Here is a 16,098-nt window from a genome sequence, read left to right on the forward strand (position 1 = left end):
CTCCCTAATTATTATTATCTACATTTATCTGTCTACTGTATGGCTGCCTCCTATTCGGTGCTGGGACTTTGATTCGTCATGCGTCTTTCGTTCTTTGCATGTACATTTGCATGCTTTCGAAGGGCCACTAGCTGAATGAAGCGCTTACCGCATACCGTACAAGCGTGCGGCTTTTCACCGGTGTGTGTCATGATGTGATGTTTGAGGGTCTCTGCCTTACCGAACGATTGACTACAGTGTGTACAGTTGTATGACTTCATTTTCTGATGCACGATTCTGATGTGTCTCTGTAGATTGCCTGTGGTACAAAAACAGAACTTATTTGAATGGTTAGTATCTGGCTTTTTTTTAACGAACATAAATATACCTTTATTTAAGAAGACATGCTCACAAAATTCACATGGAAATTGTTTTTCCTTCGTATGATAGTTCATATGGACTCTCAGCTCATGCATTGTCGTTTTCTTGAGTCCACATTGTGGACATGTATGCATTTTTATGCCTTTGTGTCGCATAGTATGCTCCTTTAGTGTGTGGGCTGTAGGATATTTTTTATCGCATATAGTACAAGGAAACGGCATGTTGCCGTTGTGTGTGTATAAATGAGTCTGAAACGTTATAAATTAATTAATTTCATCAAATCAGGGAACAATCATTTGACAGTTAAAACAATCGTTTTACTTACCTTTAATGATCCACTGGAGGAAAATATTTTGCCACACGTTTCGCAGACAAATGTTTTTGGTTCGGGCGTAGTATAGCCTGGATCGTGCCTTCTTCGGTGCATTATCAGTCCTTGCTTCGTTGCAAATAGTGATTCGCAACCATCAAAATCGCAAGGATATTTCTTCCTAGGGATCTCGGTATGTTTATGAAGCATATGCATTTTGAGATTGTGATACGTGGTAAACTCCTTTCCACACAGTTTGCATAGGCCTGGCTTTAGACCTTGATGCGTCCTTAGGTGGCCTTCGAAACGAATCGGATTACGGAATCTTTTCCCACACAACTGGCATTCAAGAGATTCTACTATTCCTTCTTTTGCACTATTTTGCTTTCCAGGGTGTGAGTCATCCTCAGTTTCTGTCGAATTGTTGAAATAATCCACATCAGAACCGTAGTCTTCTTCGCCGGACACGTTCTCGTTTAAGACATGTTCTTCAAATGCATCTGATTTGCACTCTGGACTTTCAAGCTTGCATTCTACGGTCAGTTTTGGGTCATCGGACGATTCATTACCGGAGAAGTGTGGATCGTTGGCATTATCTCCAAGCTTTACCATCGTTTCCGATTCAGTTTGATTATTGGGTTTACAATTTTGCCGACTGGTATGTTGCTTCAGCTTGTAAGCAGTAGGATATCCCTTATTGCATACTGCACAGCGGAATGGCATATTGCCGTTGTGAATGTAGGTGTGTTTCTAAGATAGAAAAAAGATTATCAAAATCAATCTTGGTGGCTAGCAAACCACAACGTTTACACATACCTTCAATGCTCCTTTAGAAGAAAACGTTCTTCCACATGTTTCACAAACAACTGGCATCGGTTCGGGACCAGTATATTCCGGATCATGTTTCTTTCGGTAAACTATTGATCCTTGCTTCGTAGCAAATGACGATTTGCAATTTTGAAAGTCGCATGGAAATTCTCCCTTTGGTGCATCCTCCTTATGAAACATTTTGCCACATACATGATATTCATGGGAGTTTTTCATCTGCACATCTGCTCGACTATAGGTTTGAGCAAATGGGTCACTCTCATTTTCTACCATTTTGTTGTCACCTTCATTTTCAGAAGCTTGGTTATTTGAGAAACTTTCTTTGATCACACCCGAAATACCGGAAGGATTCTCCAGCTTGCACTTTATGGTAGATCCGTGAAGTGATTCATCGTCAGAACGTAATTCACCCTCGGGGTTGTCTTCGAGTTTTATCGGCGACAGTGAAAAATGCTGTTGAAAGTACAAAAGTATATTATGAAATTTCTCAAAATTTATGTGTCTCACCTGGGTTAGCTTGGTGCACGCTCTCATGCAGAGTTCTCGGAAAACATCACACTGCAACAGTTTTTCTTTGCATAAGTTGCATATTTTCAGCAAATGTTTGTCTTTTCTTTCCGATATCTATGGAAAACATCAATGTAGCTCTTATTAGATGTTAATACATTTGTTTGTCCATAAAGATCGGTCTACCTGAAATGATGTAAGGTTGTAGAACACGGTCGCAAGATCTGCTAAATCTCTTAACCGATCGACCTTACACTTCTCTTCACATATTACACAAAAAGAATCCATTTTCGCAAGTTTCCATTAAAATATTTACACTACTTCAGTTATTAATTCTAAGCCGGTCCAATGTTTACGATTCTGAAATGCAACAACTTTACAATCCAACCAAGTGACATTTGTCGACTCAAAACACATTTGCACTGCTGGCTATATAATTGAGCATAGGCATGTTTTTGGGGTTGGTGAATTAAACCTTTATTTCAAATTCAGTAATCCATCGCTTTCAATTATCTGAGCTAACCGCGTGACTACATTAGGCGTACCATACCAAAAAAACTGGTACGCTCCAAGTGTCAAACCAGCCAACCCAGAAGTGCTGGGTTGCATTTGGTATGGTACGCTGGAGCTCGACCGTACCAAGTTTTTGGTATGGTACGCCTAATGTAGTCACGCGGTAACATTTTTTTCGACTGTTATTTAAATTAAAGCTAAAAATTAACCGATCCTCTCTTTTTATCAGTACATCCAATCGTTACGAAGTTGAAAATCAATCAAATTGGTTGCTTTTTTGCTATAAATTCCTTGTCATGACAATTTCTTGTAATTTATTTGGAACATGTCATGATGAAAGCTACTGCTATATCTCTCTGATAAGTTCATAAGTGTTTAAAGTGTGTTTGTTGTTCGTATACCACAAATCTGAAATAACCATCGGTATAGTGACGGTTTCCATGGAATCCAACGTTTAGGCTGATGTGGTTTTGGAAAAAAAAAACTTGCGACTAAAATCAAAATATACGAAACAGAAGGCTTTTAACAAAAAAAAAAGCATAAGAATAACTTCGTATGATTAAGCAATCTCGAAAATTCAATTACATCCTGTTATATAAAATGTTTCATAACTAATTTCATATTTAAGAGTTCCAAATCCCTAAATGCTACACGAAGAAAAACAGTGTAAAACAATAATGGTCAACCAACCACCTGTTCCCTGAATAATATTCCACCATCCTTCTAGTTCTAGTCTAATCAGAGCAGGAGCTGCGATTCATCTTACGCCGCTCAATTCTTGACATGAACATTTGCATGTTGTCGAAGGCCACTAGCTGTATGAACCACTTACTGCACACGGTACGGGTTTTCACTGGTGTGAGGCCTTCCCGAATGACTGGCTACCGTGTGTAAAGTTGTAAGATTTAATGAACCATTCTCATGTGCCTTTTCGCATTGCCTGTTCAAAGGGGGATTACACAGAAAGTTAGTACTTATAAATTAATTTCTTTAGCTGATATGAATGTACCTATATACGAGAAGAGACGATCGCAATAATCACATGGGAATAAAAGTGTGTAGTATGAACCATAACCTTCATTTTGACCATCGAGTAGACAATTTTGCCGACTTGTATGCTGCTTTAACTTGTAAGCAGTAGTATATCCCTTATTGCAAACTGCACACTGAAAAGGATGATTGGAGGTGTGAATGTAGGAATGTTTCTATGAAAGAAAAAACGATTATTAAGATGAAAGCTGAATATAAGCAAATCACAACGTTTGTACTGACCTTTAAAGCTCCTTTGGAAGAGAACTTCTTTCCACATGTTTCACAAACAGCTGGCGTTGGTTCAGCAACTGCATATTTCGGGGCATGTCTCCTTCGGTGAACTGCCAATCCTTGCTTCGTAGCAAATGACGATTTGCAATCTTGAAAGTCGCATAAAAATGTTTTTCTTGGAACATCCGTATGCTTATACAGCGTGTGAATTTTAAGGTTGTGGTAAGTGCTGAACTCCCTACTACAAATTTTACACCGGGCAGGCCTATGAGTCTTGATATGACCCTCAAGACGAATAGGATTTATAAATCTTTTGCCACATACAAGACATTCATGGGAATTTTTCATCTCAATGTCTGGCCGACTATAGTTTTGAGCAAGATGGTCATTCTTATGCTCGGGCATTTTCATGTTACCTTCATCGTCAGAAGCTTGGTCATTTGAGAAACCGACGTCGTTCGTATTCGAAATACCAGAAGGATTGGATTCGAGAAGTGATTCATCATCCGAACGCATTGCACCTCGCGAGTCGTTTTCAAGTGTTACCGGCGATGCTGAGACATGCTGTTGGAAGTACAAAATATTATAAATATGTAATGAAATTTCTCAAAATTTATGCGACTCACCTGTGCCAGCTTGGTGCAAGCTTTTATGCAGAGTTCTCGGAAAACATCACTCTGCAACAGTTTCTCTTTGCATAAGTTGCATATTTTCAACAAATGTTTGTCTTTTCTTTCCGATATCTATGGGAAACATTAATGAAGCTTTGATTAGCTGTTCATACATTTGTTTGTCGCTAACTCATTAAGCGCTACGTGGGTCCCATCGGGTTTCTACGAATCGCCGGCAGAACGGAAAGCAGTTAGGCGCTACGCGCAAACGCACTGCTTTCCGTTCTGCCGGCGATTCGTAGAAACGCCAGCCTATCTAACGGGCTCTGCCGGTCCGAGCAGACCAACGCCGGCCAATGGGAAGAAATCTGTCGGCCCCAAGGGACCGACGCAGCACTTGACGTGTTAGCGTGTTTAAAAAGGCGCTACCTGAAACGAAGTGAGGTTGTAGAACGCGGGTGCAAGATCTGCTAAATCGCTTAACCGTTCGATCTTGCACTTCACTTCGCATATTACACAAAAAGGATCCATTTTAGTAAGTTTCTATAGGAAATTGTGCACTACTTCAGTTATTAATCCCAAGCCGGTCCGACTACTGCTGTAGTGTAGTGAAACGCGCCACACCAAATACTGCACCGGTTAGGTGGCAGAAACCAATTTTTCTGATACCGCCCGCTAGGCGATTTCGAGCAATCGTGCTAAAAACGTTCTAAAATGAAACAAACATCGAGCAGTTTTGTATGGGAACCAAGATGATTAAATACTGAATAGGTGACTTTTTAGGAGATATCTTTTTAGAAAATGGCGACCGTGGCTTTTGACAGCATGGTGATAAACAGCATCGAATGTAAACAACTATGCAAGTAAGCAGAAGGTACGTGAGGTAAAACTTCGAGTTCCAGTTCGGCGTCGCATCAGAGCGGAGGTTAGCAGTGCACAAGTTTCCTGAAAGGGTTAGCGGAAAAGTAAGGTTACGGCACGACCGCGTGGTCACGCCGAGCTGGAGCTCAGGTCAGACAAATCCTAGCTGCCGCACATCTCGTGCTGTTTGAGTCAATCAAGCGGACCACGAGTTCTTGTGTCCTGACAACGGAAGGAATTATCCCTCCCGTGGACGGCGGGTGGACATATGGCTTTTATAGCCGGTCCTAACGGACGAGCCCCTTCATAGGAGTTCGGACAGAGTTGGTACGCCTCTGATTACGAGTAAGGGAACAAACGTTCGACTTAGCGTAGGAGGATATACCCCGACTCGCATAGCGAAAGAAGAAGAAGAAGGTAAAACTTCGACACATTTGGTCGAAAAATCGGTGACCCACTATAGCCGACGGCTTCTTAAACATTTGCCATGCGAACAAAATGAAAGCAATTGAAGAATCGGTAAAATCCCAAATGAAGCCCCCCCGGCGCCGCATCGTCATCATTTTTTCCACGTTTGCACCTGAAAGTTATGCAATAGGTGGCACATCAATTCAGTTTGAATATTTGAACCGTTGATGTTCCGTTAGAAGCTGTAATGATTTGAACTAATCGGTTAAACTGAGCAAGATGGACATCATAAACCAATGAGTCGGAGTGAAAAAATGAGTATGAAACGGCAGCGCGCCCGCAGCGAGCGTAGCGAGCGGACTGCGCTAGGTCTACCGAAAAAGGGCGTTTGTTATAAATTTGTGAAATAAGGGGGGCCCGTGGGCCCCCCTCATACCGCACCCCTAGGTTGATGGCGTAGCCGAATTTTCATACACTCATGCAAGTTATGCATGAGGGAGTTTATGTTGTACATCCTTTCCAGTATAATAATCATCTTTAATTTAACGAGATTTCAATTCAAACGGTTCACACAACGGCATTTGTTTCACCAATTGCATACCTTTAAGGTACATCTGCTCACAAATGGTGTAGCCACGACAGCGATTTTGGCTGGGGGGGCTTCATTTGGGATTTTACCGAAGAATCGGTTTGTTTGGTTCTCAAGCGTTGTTGTTTGTTTATCTTCTAAGGACGATTCCTGCCAAATTTGAGTATCAGCATACTGTCAAAAGCTATTTTTTGATTTTTTGCAGTCTAGACGTCAAAATGCTCTAGATTCCGCTACCTTATATAGTGTGTATTTATCTTGATGGGAACCCTCCCTGTGAACGGTGTTGCTCGAATCAGTTCATTTTACAGGCGAGGGGTTGGGAGAATCCCATCGCCACGACCCGCTACTGTGGACAAGATCGAGATAGCTGCTATTGATGCTATGCCCGTTAAGCGGAAATCGGGGGGTCCGAAAGAAAAAGGCAAAAAACTGCTCGATTTTCAGTGTACCGCCGTTCGCTGGGTCTTCTCAAATATGCCAACCCTTCCAAAGCGACATTAAGTCACCTTCTATATTTATACACCTTGGCCCCGGGCTAGATTCTCCACTTCCTACTGGTTCACATTAAGCGCCTGAAGTTATGCAAAGCGCGACGCATGCTTTCTTTTCGAATATTTGATCACTAACGGTTCGCTTAAAAACACATAACGGTTTGATCTAATCACGCAGTGGAGGTTAAATGCAGATTAATATACTATTACATATTAAGTTACTTTGTAAATTATACCACACATGATGGACAGCATGTAACAATTAGTTTAGCCGAAGAAATGAAACAGCGAGCGCAGCGAGCGGACTGCGCTAGGTCTACCGAAAAAGGGAGTTTGTTATACTTTTGTGATATAAGGAGGGCCCGTGGGCCCCGCTCATACCGCGCCCCTTAGGTTGATTGCGTAACCGAAATTAACGGTACACACAACGGTTTAAATACTCGTTGATCGAAATAACGAATTTATGTACCACCTATTGCATACATGCAGTTTAAACGTCCACAAGAGCGGCCGGGGCCTCATTTACTCTTTCACCGTAACTTAACATGTAAAAGTATATTAACCCGCATTCAACCTCCACAGCGTGATTAGTTTAAACCGTTATGGTCTTTTAAGCGAACCGTTCGCGTTCAAAATTTCGAAACGAATGCATGTGTCGCGCTTTGCATAGCTTCAGGCGCTTAATGCGAACCAGTAGGAAGAGGAGAATCTAGCCCGGGGCCTCATTTACTCTTTTACCGTAAAAATCCGAATGAAGTCCTAGCCGAAATCGCTGTCGTGGCTACACCATTTGGAAGCGGATGTACCTAAAAGTATGCAATGGGTGATACAAATGCCGTTGTGTGAAACGTTTGAATTGAATATGCCGTTAAATGAAAGATTACGGTTATGCTGGACAGTATGTACAAAATGAACTCGCTCATGCATTACTTGCATTAGTTTAAGAAAATTCGGTTACGCAATCATCCTAGGGGTGCAGTATTCCACAAATTTATATCAAATTTTCATTTTCGGTAGACCTAGTGCAGTCCGCTCGCTGCGGGCGCGACGCCGTTTCATACTCATTTCTTCAGACGAACTGATTGGTCTATGCTGACCATCTTGTCTAGTTCTATAACAACCTTCTGGCGCAAACGTGGAAAAATATGGCGAATGCGACGAGGAGGGTGGATCATTTGGGATTTTACCAGAAAATATACCTGTTTCAGCCGCAGTTACATTGTCCGCCGTAGTGAAGATTCGACCCTAAGTGGAAACAAGTGTATATTTGTTCGAAAGCATCAGCTTCGAAATCTACAACCAAACTTTTTGGTGTTTATAACCAAGAAACAGGATCATGATATGACTATGAAATAAAACCATCACCAAGACCGACCACTTGATCATTTTAAACAATTTTGTAGTAATACATTTATTTTCACGGTTATCGAATAAGCATATCGCAGCTTAAATATGTACATAAAATCCTGCTGGGTGAAAGACAAAAATCGTCTACACGCTTGCACCAGTATTCGCTAGTGTGGCTTTAGGAAAAATTACCTTGCGAATGAAATCAAAATATATAGAACAAAAGGATAGACTTCGTGTTATTAAAATTTTGAAAATGTTATAATATAACTGTTCTGTAATATTCTATCCTAAAATAAGATTAACTGTTCCGTGAATCATATTATGACAATTTCTAGTCTATTCAGTGCAGGCGATGCGGTTCATCTTACGGCTTGCATTCTTGACATGTACATTTGCATGTTTACGAAGGGCCACTAGCTGAATGAACCGCTTCCCACACACCGTACAGGCGTGCGGCTTTTCACCAGTATGAGTCATGATGTGATTTTTTAGTGTCTCTGCCTTTCCGAATGATTGACTACAGTGTGTACAGTTGTACGATTTAATTTTCCGATGAACGATTCTGATGTGCCTTTTCAGATTGCCTGTTTGTTGGAGAATTACACAAAAAGTTAGTACTTTTAAATTACTTTTTTTAGCAAATAGTAATGTACCTTGATTTAAGAAGACATGCTCGCAAAATTCACAGGGAAATTGTTTGTCCTTCGTGTGATACTTCATATGAGCTCTCAGCTCATGCATTGTCGTCTTCTTGAGTCCACATTGAGGACACGTGTGATTTTTTATTCCTTGGTGCCGCATGGTATGCTCTTTCAACTTATAAGATGTTGGATACTTCTTATCGCACACCCCACAGTGAAACGGCATATTCCCAGTGTGGATGTAGGAATGTTTCTAAAATATCAACAACAATAACATGTTATACTTCCAACTCGAGAGTTTCTTACCTTTAAAGCTCCACTGGTAGAAAATGTTTTGCCACACGTTTCGCAGACAAATGTTGTTGGTTCAGGCGTAGTATAGCCTGGATCGTGTCGCTTTTGGTGCTTTACCAGCCCTTGTTTCGTTGCAAATAGTGATTCGCAACCTTCAAAATCGCAAGGAAATTTCTTCCTAGGGATGTCGGTATGTTTATGAAGCATATGCAGTTTGAGGTTGCGATACATGATAAACTCCTTTCCACATACTTTGCATAGACCCGGCTTTAGACCTTGATGCGTTCTTAGGTGACCTTCGAAACGAATCGGATTACGGAATCTTTTCTCACACAATTTACATTCAAGAGAATCAACTAAACCCTCTTTTGCAATTTGTCGCCTTCGAGGACGTGAGTAGTCTTCAGTTTTAGTCGAATTATTGAAATTTTCCACATCTGAACCGTAAGAAACATCATCGTTTAAGACATGTCCTTCAAATACATCTGATTTGCACTCTGAACTTTCAAGCTTGCATTCTACGGTCAGTTTTGGGTCATCGGACGATTCATTACCGGAGAAGTGTGGATCGTTGGCATTATCTCCAAGCTTTACCATCGTTTCCGATTCAGTTTGATGATTGGGTTTACAATTTTGCCGACTGGTATGCTGCTTCAGCTTGTAAGCAGTAGGATATCCCTTATTGCATACTGCACAGTGAAATGGCATATTGCCGGTGTGAATGTAGGTGTGTTTCTATGAAAGAAAAAAAGGTTATCCAAATGAATCATAGCTGATAGCAAAATACAACGTTTGTACATACCTTCAATGCTCCATTAGAAGAGAACTTTCTCCCACATGTTTCACAAACAACTGGGGTTGGTTCGGGACCAGTATATTCCGGATCATGTTTCTTTCGGTGCATTATCAACCCTTGCTTAGTAGCAAATGACGATTTGCATTCTTGAAAGTCGCATGGGAATGTTGCCCTGGGAATATCCGTATGCTTATGAAGCATATGCATTTTGTGGTTGCGATACGTGCTAAACTCCTTCCCGCAGATTTTACACTGAGCAGGCTTAAGACCTTCATGAGTCCTGATGTGTCCTTCGAACCGAAACGAACTGAGAAACTTTTTTCCGCATACATGACATTCAAGTGCATTTTTCCTGGTTCGAATTTGTGGATGTGCAAATGGATCATTTTCAGCTTCGACCATTATACTGTTACCTTCACCGTCAGAAGCTTGGTCATTTAAGAAACTGTCTTCGATCACATCCGAAATACCGGAAGGATTCTCTAACTTGCAATACACCGTACATTTTGATTCGTGAAGTGATTCATCATTGGAAAGTATTTCACCCTCGGGGTTGTCTTCCAGTTTTATCGGCGACAGTGAAAAATGCTGTTGAAAGTACAAAATATTATATATTATGAAATTTCTCAAAATGTATGCGACTCACCTGGGTCAGCTTGGTGCACGCTCTCATGCAGAGTTCTCGGAAAATATCGCATTCCAACAGCTTCTCTTTGCATAAGCTGCATATTTTCAGCAAATGTTTGTCTTTTATTTCCAATATCTATGCGAAACATTAATGAAGCTCTTATTAGCTGTTCATACATTTGTTTGTTCTTAAAGAAGGCTCTACCTGAAATGATGTAAGGTTGTAGAACACGGCCGCAAGATCCGCTAAATCGCGTAACAGATCAACTTTGCACTTCTCTTCGCATATTGCACAAAAAGAATCCATTTTCACGAGTTTCCATTAAAATATTTGCACTACTTCAGTCATTTATTCAAAGCTTATGATTCCAAAATGTGTAGAACTATTGAGGGTATTATGATTGGGAGCGCGGAAACGATAAACTTCTCGACGCTGGCCCATACAAAAGGTAAACAACACTTTGAAAAAAGCGAAAAAATGGCTGGGCGTCTCGACGATCCAAAACGACGCCACCTGCGTGTCGAGACGATGCGCGGATACGAAACGACGCGCGTCGTTATCGTCGAGCAGTTTCAAGCACCTCCTGGTCGATGGATCTCTATAGACCGTATGTGTCCGAAGCATATGTGGGTTCTATGGATCTTGGTATTTACCAAGAACATGATAATTCGGGATGCACTTTTCATATCAACGTTGTGTTTAGACAAGTCACTTTGATTTATTTAGCCATTTAGCCATAGTATAAAACACACCAATAACTCGATCGTTTTGAAAATTGATTAAAAATCAAAGTGCTCGAAACTTGTTAAAAACTATATATTTATATACCTTGAAATACTTGTATAAATACCCAGGTTGCTATTCGAGCAAATATGCGGAAACTTTCGAGCAATAACGCGGAACTGGATCATAATACCCTCATATATTTTCCTCCAGCCCAGTGACATTTGTCGAATCAAAACACATTTACACTGCTGGCTATGTAATTAAGCATTATTTAAATTGTAAAATAAATGTCTATATAAGGTAAAGTGGGGCAGCACGCCCCCCTTAATCGAAAAACATTTTTCTTTTCTCCTCCATTCATTAAAACCATTCGTTTTTTTCCTAATTCAATTCTCAAACGTCTTTTTTATGTACGAAAAATAAGAAAAACCATTTCAAACTTACCAATTTCTTGTTAAATAAGATTTTCGAAGGACCTTTTGGTTTTGACTCCGTTGACAATAGTGGGGCAAGATGGCTCGAACGGTGGGGCAGAATGCACCCCAATGTAAACATGGGGCAAGACGAATATTTTTACGGATTTGTTTATAGCCTTTTATACAATTCGCCTTGGTATAACCTTACATCGACCTTGCAGGTAGCGCCTCTGACAGAGTCAAATTTTAACGTTTTGTAATCCAGATGATTTTGTGATATGAAAACACAGATGAAAATCACAATAAATGTATCTAAATTTCGTATTCAGACCTAATAAATATTCATTACTATGAAACACACATTACATGTTCAACATAAGACATAAATCAAGAATGCGTAGATCCGTTTACCGAACTTTGATTTACTCTTGTTTTGATGGTGCATCTTGCCCCATTGTTTACATTTTGAATGCTAGAGCGTCTTACCCCACCTGGGTCGGTGGACCTTGCCCCAATCTGAGGACCATTCTTTTTTGATATTTATTTAAAATTTTGAAAATATTCAAACAGTTTCTCTTCAGTATTCGTTAAATACCATTATCAGAAGGCCTGAATGATTTAAAAATATAATATCAAAACATGCCATACCTTACATAATGGTAACAAAATATTAGATCATTTAGAGTCAACTTAGATATTCCTCAGTTTTTTTTTTAATGTGGCACGACATCCCCAAGTGGGGCAAGGCCTCTCTCCGAAGAGAGTTTTCAGTGACCGAAAAACGGTATATTAAAGATCGGTGGTCAGCCGTTCGTAATACCGGGGGGTGCCAGACTCGAGATTCGATCCCACACCTGGTGTGGAGTTTCCTCGCGCTACCGCTGCGTTATGGGCATCCAGTTCTCGTTTTCTTTATAAGATGGTTATGCCGTGCAGTGAAATTTACATAGGCTGTATTAGAAACGTTGATGAACATATTCTATATTATTTTTAATTGGCTTAATTCAGCTAAAAATAGGCCGATGCATCTTACCCCACAGGAGCCTGTTGCCCCACTTTCCCCTACAAGCATGATTTGTATATGCTTGTTATTATATATCATAAAAATTAGGTGTAAAGTTGCTAGTATTCATTAATCATTTTCTAGACTTCTCTTTCATTTTAGGTCTTTCTACGAATAAATTATATGCAACAGTTAAGCCAGCAAAACCAAGTGAGCGAAGGGACAACGGAAATTCGTAATGCACCGCATACAATTATCCGAGCAGACATTTTTTTAAATATTATTTGCATTAAAACTAAAAATTAACCAATCCTCTTTTTTATCTTTACAACCAGTTGTTTATAAATTTAAAATCAATCAAATTGATTGCGTTTTTTGCTAAAAAATTTCTCCTCGTGATAATTTCCTGTAATTTATTTGAAACACGGGATTTGTACGTTGGCTTTATCTGTCTAATATGTTCATAAAAATGTTTTAATTTGGTGTTTCTTTTATAGATTTTTTGTCGTTCGAATACCACAAATATGACCCAAAGCCGCTTCACAAAAAAATGTATTTGTTCAACAACAATTATAACCGGAGAAATGAAAAAAATCCGCAACAACATAAATATTTGATTTGCCATGGCCAGCACTTGTTTTTTGTTCAATCCTTGAACTAGTAGTGACCTTATTTTCACTATATAATTATTCAAGAATTGAGAAGGAAATGAAATGCAATAAATAAAATTTCTATACTCAAAATATAAAGCACATCGCAGCTTAAATACGTAAAATCCATCTGGGTGAAATACAACAGACGTTTGCATTGAATCATAACGCGTGCAGCGGTATCATGGTGGTTTCAATCGAATCGAATAATTAGTTGACGCGGCTTAGGCAAAAATAAACTAACGACTAAATATACGAAACCAAAAGGTTTTGACCAAAACAATCAAAGGATTAACTTCGTGTGGTCAACTAATTTGGAAAATTCATGGATATCCTGTTTTATGAAATGTTTCTTAACTAATGTCACATTAAAGAATTTCCAAACTAGAAATGCTACACGAAGAAAAATCCGGCATAAAACTATGATTTTCAACCAACCAATTATCAAGTACCAACTTCTGAAACCATACAAATATGTTTTGATAAGTTTGCCTATTCTGTGAAAGATATTACACTATCGCTCTAATCTATTCAGTGCAGGAGCTGCGATTCATTTTACGCCGCTCATTCTTAACATGTACATTTGCATGTTTACGAAGGGCCACTAGCTGAATGAACCGCTTCCCACACACCGTACAAGCGTGCGGCTTTTCACCGGTATGAGTCATGATGTGATGTTTTAGTGTCTCTGCCTTTCCGAATGATTGACTACAGTGTGTACAGTTGTACGATTTAATTTTCCGATGAACGATTCTGATGTGCCTTTTCAGATTGCCTGTTTGTTGAGGAATTACACAAAAAGTTAGTACTTTTAAATAACTTTTTTTTTAGCAAATAGTAATGTACCTTGATTTAAGAAGACATGCTCGCAAAATTCACAGGGAAATTGTTTGTCCTTCGTGTGATAGTTCATGTGGACTCTCAACTCATGCATTGTCGTCTTCTTGAGTCCACATTGAGGACATGTGTGATTTTTTATTCCTTGGTGCCGCATGGTATGCTCTTTTAACTTATGAGATGTAGGATATCTCTTATCGCACACCCCACAGTGAAACGGCATATTCCCAGTGTGGATGTAGGAATGTTTCTAAAATATCAACAACAATAACATGTTACACTTTCAAAGAAGCAAATCGAATCAAGCAATTTTTACCTTTAAAGCTCCACTGGTAGAAAATGTTTTGCCACACGTTTCGCAGACAAATTTTTTTGGTTCAGGTGTAGTATATGTTGGATCGTGCCTTCTTCGATGGAGTACCAGCCCTTGTTTTGTTGCAAATAGTGATTCGCAGCCTTCAAAATCGCAAGGAAATTTCTTCCTAGGGATCTCGGTATGTTTATGAAGCATATGCATTTTGAGGTTGTGATACGTGCTGAACTCCTTTCCACACAGTTTGCATAGGCCTGGCTTTAGACCTTGATGCGTCCTTAGGTGGCCTTCGAAACGAATCGGATTACGGAATCTTTTTCCACACAACTGGCATTCAAGGGATTCTACTATTCCTTCTTTTGCACTGTGTTGCTTTCCAGGGTGTGAGTCATCCTCAGATTCAGTCGAATTGTTGAAATAATCCACATCAGAACCGTAATCTTCTTCGCCGGTCTCGTCATCGTTTAAGACATGTTCTTCAAATGCATCTGATTTGCTGTATGAGCTTTCAAGCTTGCATTCTACGGTCAGTTTTGGATCATCGGACGATTCATTTCCGGAGAAGTGAGAATCGTTTACACTTTGTTCAAGCTTTACGAACAATTCTGATTCAGCTTGAACATTGGGATTACAATTTTGTCGACTGGTATGCTGCTTCAACTTGAAAGCAGTAGGATATCCCTTATTGCATACTGCACAGTGAAACGGCATATTCCCGATGTGGATGTAGGAGTGTTTCTAAGAAAAACGATTTTAAAAAACGGTGAAAACTGTGTTCAAGAAAATCACAACGTTTGCACATACCTTCAATGCTCCTTTAGAAGAGAACTTTCTCCCACATGTTTCACAAACAACTGGAATTTGTTCAGAAGCAACATATTCCGGATTATGTATCTTTCGGTGAACTATCAACCCTTGCTTCGTAGCAAATGACAATTTGCATTCTTGAAAGTCGCATGAAAATTCTTCAGACTTTGGGACTTCATGAGTCCTGACGTGACCTTCGAAACGAATTGGACTGAGAAACTTTTTTCCACATACATGACATTCAAGCGGGGTTTTCCTGGTTCGAATTTGTTGATGTTCATATCGATCGTTTCTAGTTTTAGTCAAGTCGGAAGAACGATCATCACCAGAGCCTTGGTCATTTAAGAAACTGTCTTCGATCACATCCGAAATACCGGAAGGATTCTCTAACTTGCAATACACCGTAGATTTCGATTCGTAAAGCAATTCATCATCAGAAAGTAATTGGGAGCTGTCTTCCAGTTTTACCGACGACTGTGAGAAATGCTGTTGAAAGTACAAAATATTATATTTTACGAAATTTCTCAAAATGTTTTGCGACTCACCTGGGTCAGCTTGGTGCAAGCTTTTATGCAGAGTTCTCGGAAAACATCACACTGCAACAGTTTTTCTTTGCATAAGCTGCATATTTTCAGCGAATGTTTGTCTTTTCTTTCCGATAGCTATGGGAAACATTAATCAAGCTCTTATTAGCTGTTCATACATTTGTTTGTATTAAAGAAGGCTCTACCTGAAATGATGTAAGGTTGTAGAACACGGTCGCAAGATCTGCTAAATCGCTTAACCGATCGACCTTACACTTCTCTTCGCATATTACACAAAAAGAATCCATTTTCGCAAGCTTTAAATAATATAATTATGCTTCTTTAGCTTAGAACTGGAAAACTATACAA

General features: G+C 39.7%; 3 protein-coding genes across 3 annotated transcripts; all 3 read right to left on the reverse strand.

The window, feature by feature from the left end:
- Positions 1–6: 6 nt before the first annotated feature.
- Positions 7–9,380, reverse strand: LOC131285186 (zinc finger protein 845-like). The gene is made up of 7 exons (XM_058314047.1): positions 9,042–9,380; positions 8,748–8,988; positions 8,446–8,678; positions 1,691–1,951; positions 686–1,420; positions 368–608; positions 7–298 (listed from the first exon to the last, which is right to left on the reverse strand). Exons 1-7 carry the CDS (start codon positions 9,258–9,260, stop codon positions 51–53), a joined length of 2,178 nt encoding a protein of 725 aa, XP_058170030.1. The 5' UTR covers positions 9,261–9,380; the 3' UTR covers positions 7–50.
- Positions 9,381–9,490: 110 nt separating this feature from the next.
- On the reverse strand, positions 9,491–16,098 carry LOC131285187 (zinc finger protein 383-like). The gene is made up of 5 exons (XM_058314048.1): positions 15,936–16,098; positions 15,751–15,867; positions 9,832–10,413; positions 9,624–9,764; positions 9,491–9,547 (listed from the first exon to the last, which is right to left on the reverse strand). Exons 1-5 carry the CDS (start codon positions 16,035–16,037, stop codon positions 9,491–9,493), a joined length of 999 nt encoding a protein of 332 aa, XP_058170031.1. The 5' UTR covers positions 16,038–16,098.
- On the reverse strand, positions 13,516–15,131 carry LOC131288707 (zinc finger and BTB domain-containing protein 17-like). The gene is made up of 3 exons (XM_058317877.1): positions 14,402–15,131; positions 14,095–14,335; positions 13,516–14,023 (listed from the first exon to the last, which is right to left on the reverse strand). Exons 1-3 carry the CDS (start codon positions 15,107–15,109, stop codon positions 13,776–13,778), a joined length of 1,197 nt encoding a protein of 398 aa, XP_058173860.1. The 5' UTR covers positions 15,110–15,131; the 3' UTR covers positions 13,516–13,775.

Source organism: Anopheles ziemanni, chromosome 3, assembly GCF_943734765.1.
Source record: "Anopheles ziemanni chromosome 3, idAnoZiCoDA_A2_x.2, whole genome shotgun sequence".
In the NCBI taxonomy this organism is placed as follows: domain Eukaryota; kingdom Metazoa; phylum Arthropoda; class Insecta; order Diptera; family Culicidae; genus Anopheles; species Anopheles ziemanni.

Excerpts from the sequence above, each read along its gene's own strand:
- LOC131288707 (XM_058317877.1), bottom strand. The coding sequence starts at position 15,109 with ATGCCGTTTCACTGTGCAGTATGCAATAAGGGATATCCTACTGCTTTC. Across the intron at positions 14,336-14,401 it reads CTACCAGTGGAGCTTTAAAG|AAACATTCCTACATCCACAC; the intron begins GTAAAAATTGCT and ends TTGATATTTTAG. Across the intron at positions 14,024-14,094 it reads GCATGTCTTCTTAAATCAAG|GCAATCTGAAAAGGCACATC; the intron begins GTACATTACTAT and ends CTCAACAAACAG.
- LOC131285187 (XM_058314048.1), bottom strand. The coding sequence starts at position 16,037 with ATGGATTCTTTTTGTGTAATATGCGAAGAGAAGTGTAAGGTCGATCGG. Across the intron at positions 15,868-15,935 it reads ACAACCTTACATCATTTCAG|CTATCGGAAAGAAAAGACAA; the intron begins GTAGAGCCTTCT and ends TGTTTCCCATAG. Across the intron at positions 9,765-9,831 it reads CTTCTAATGGAGCATTGAAG|AAACACACCTACATTCACAC; the intron begins GTATGTACAAAC and ends TTTCTTTCATAG.
- LOC131285186 (XM_058314047.1), bottom strand. The coding sequence starts at position 9,260 with ATGTATCGCAACCTCAAACTGCATATGCTTCATAAACATACCGACATC. Across the intron at positions 1,952-8,445 it reads GCCGTAAGATGAACCGCATC|CATTTTTCACTGTCGCCGAT; the intron begins GCCTGCACTGAA and ends TACTTTCAACAG. Across the intron at positions 609-685 it reads CCTCCAGTGGATCATTAAAG|ACTCATTTATACACACACAA; the intron begins GTAAGTAAAACG and ends ATAACGTTTCAG.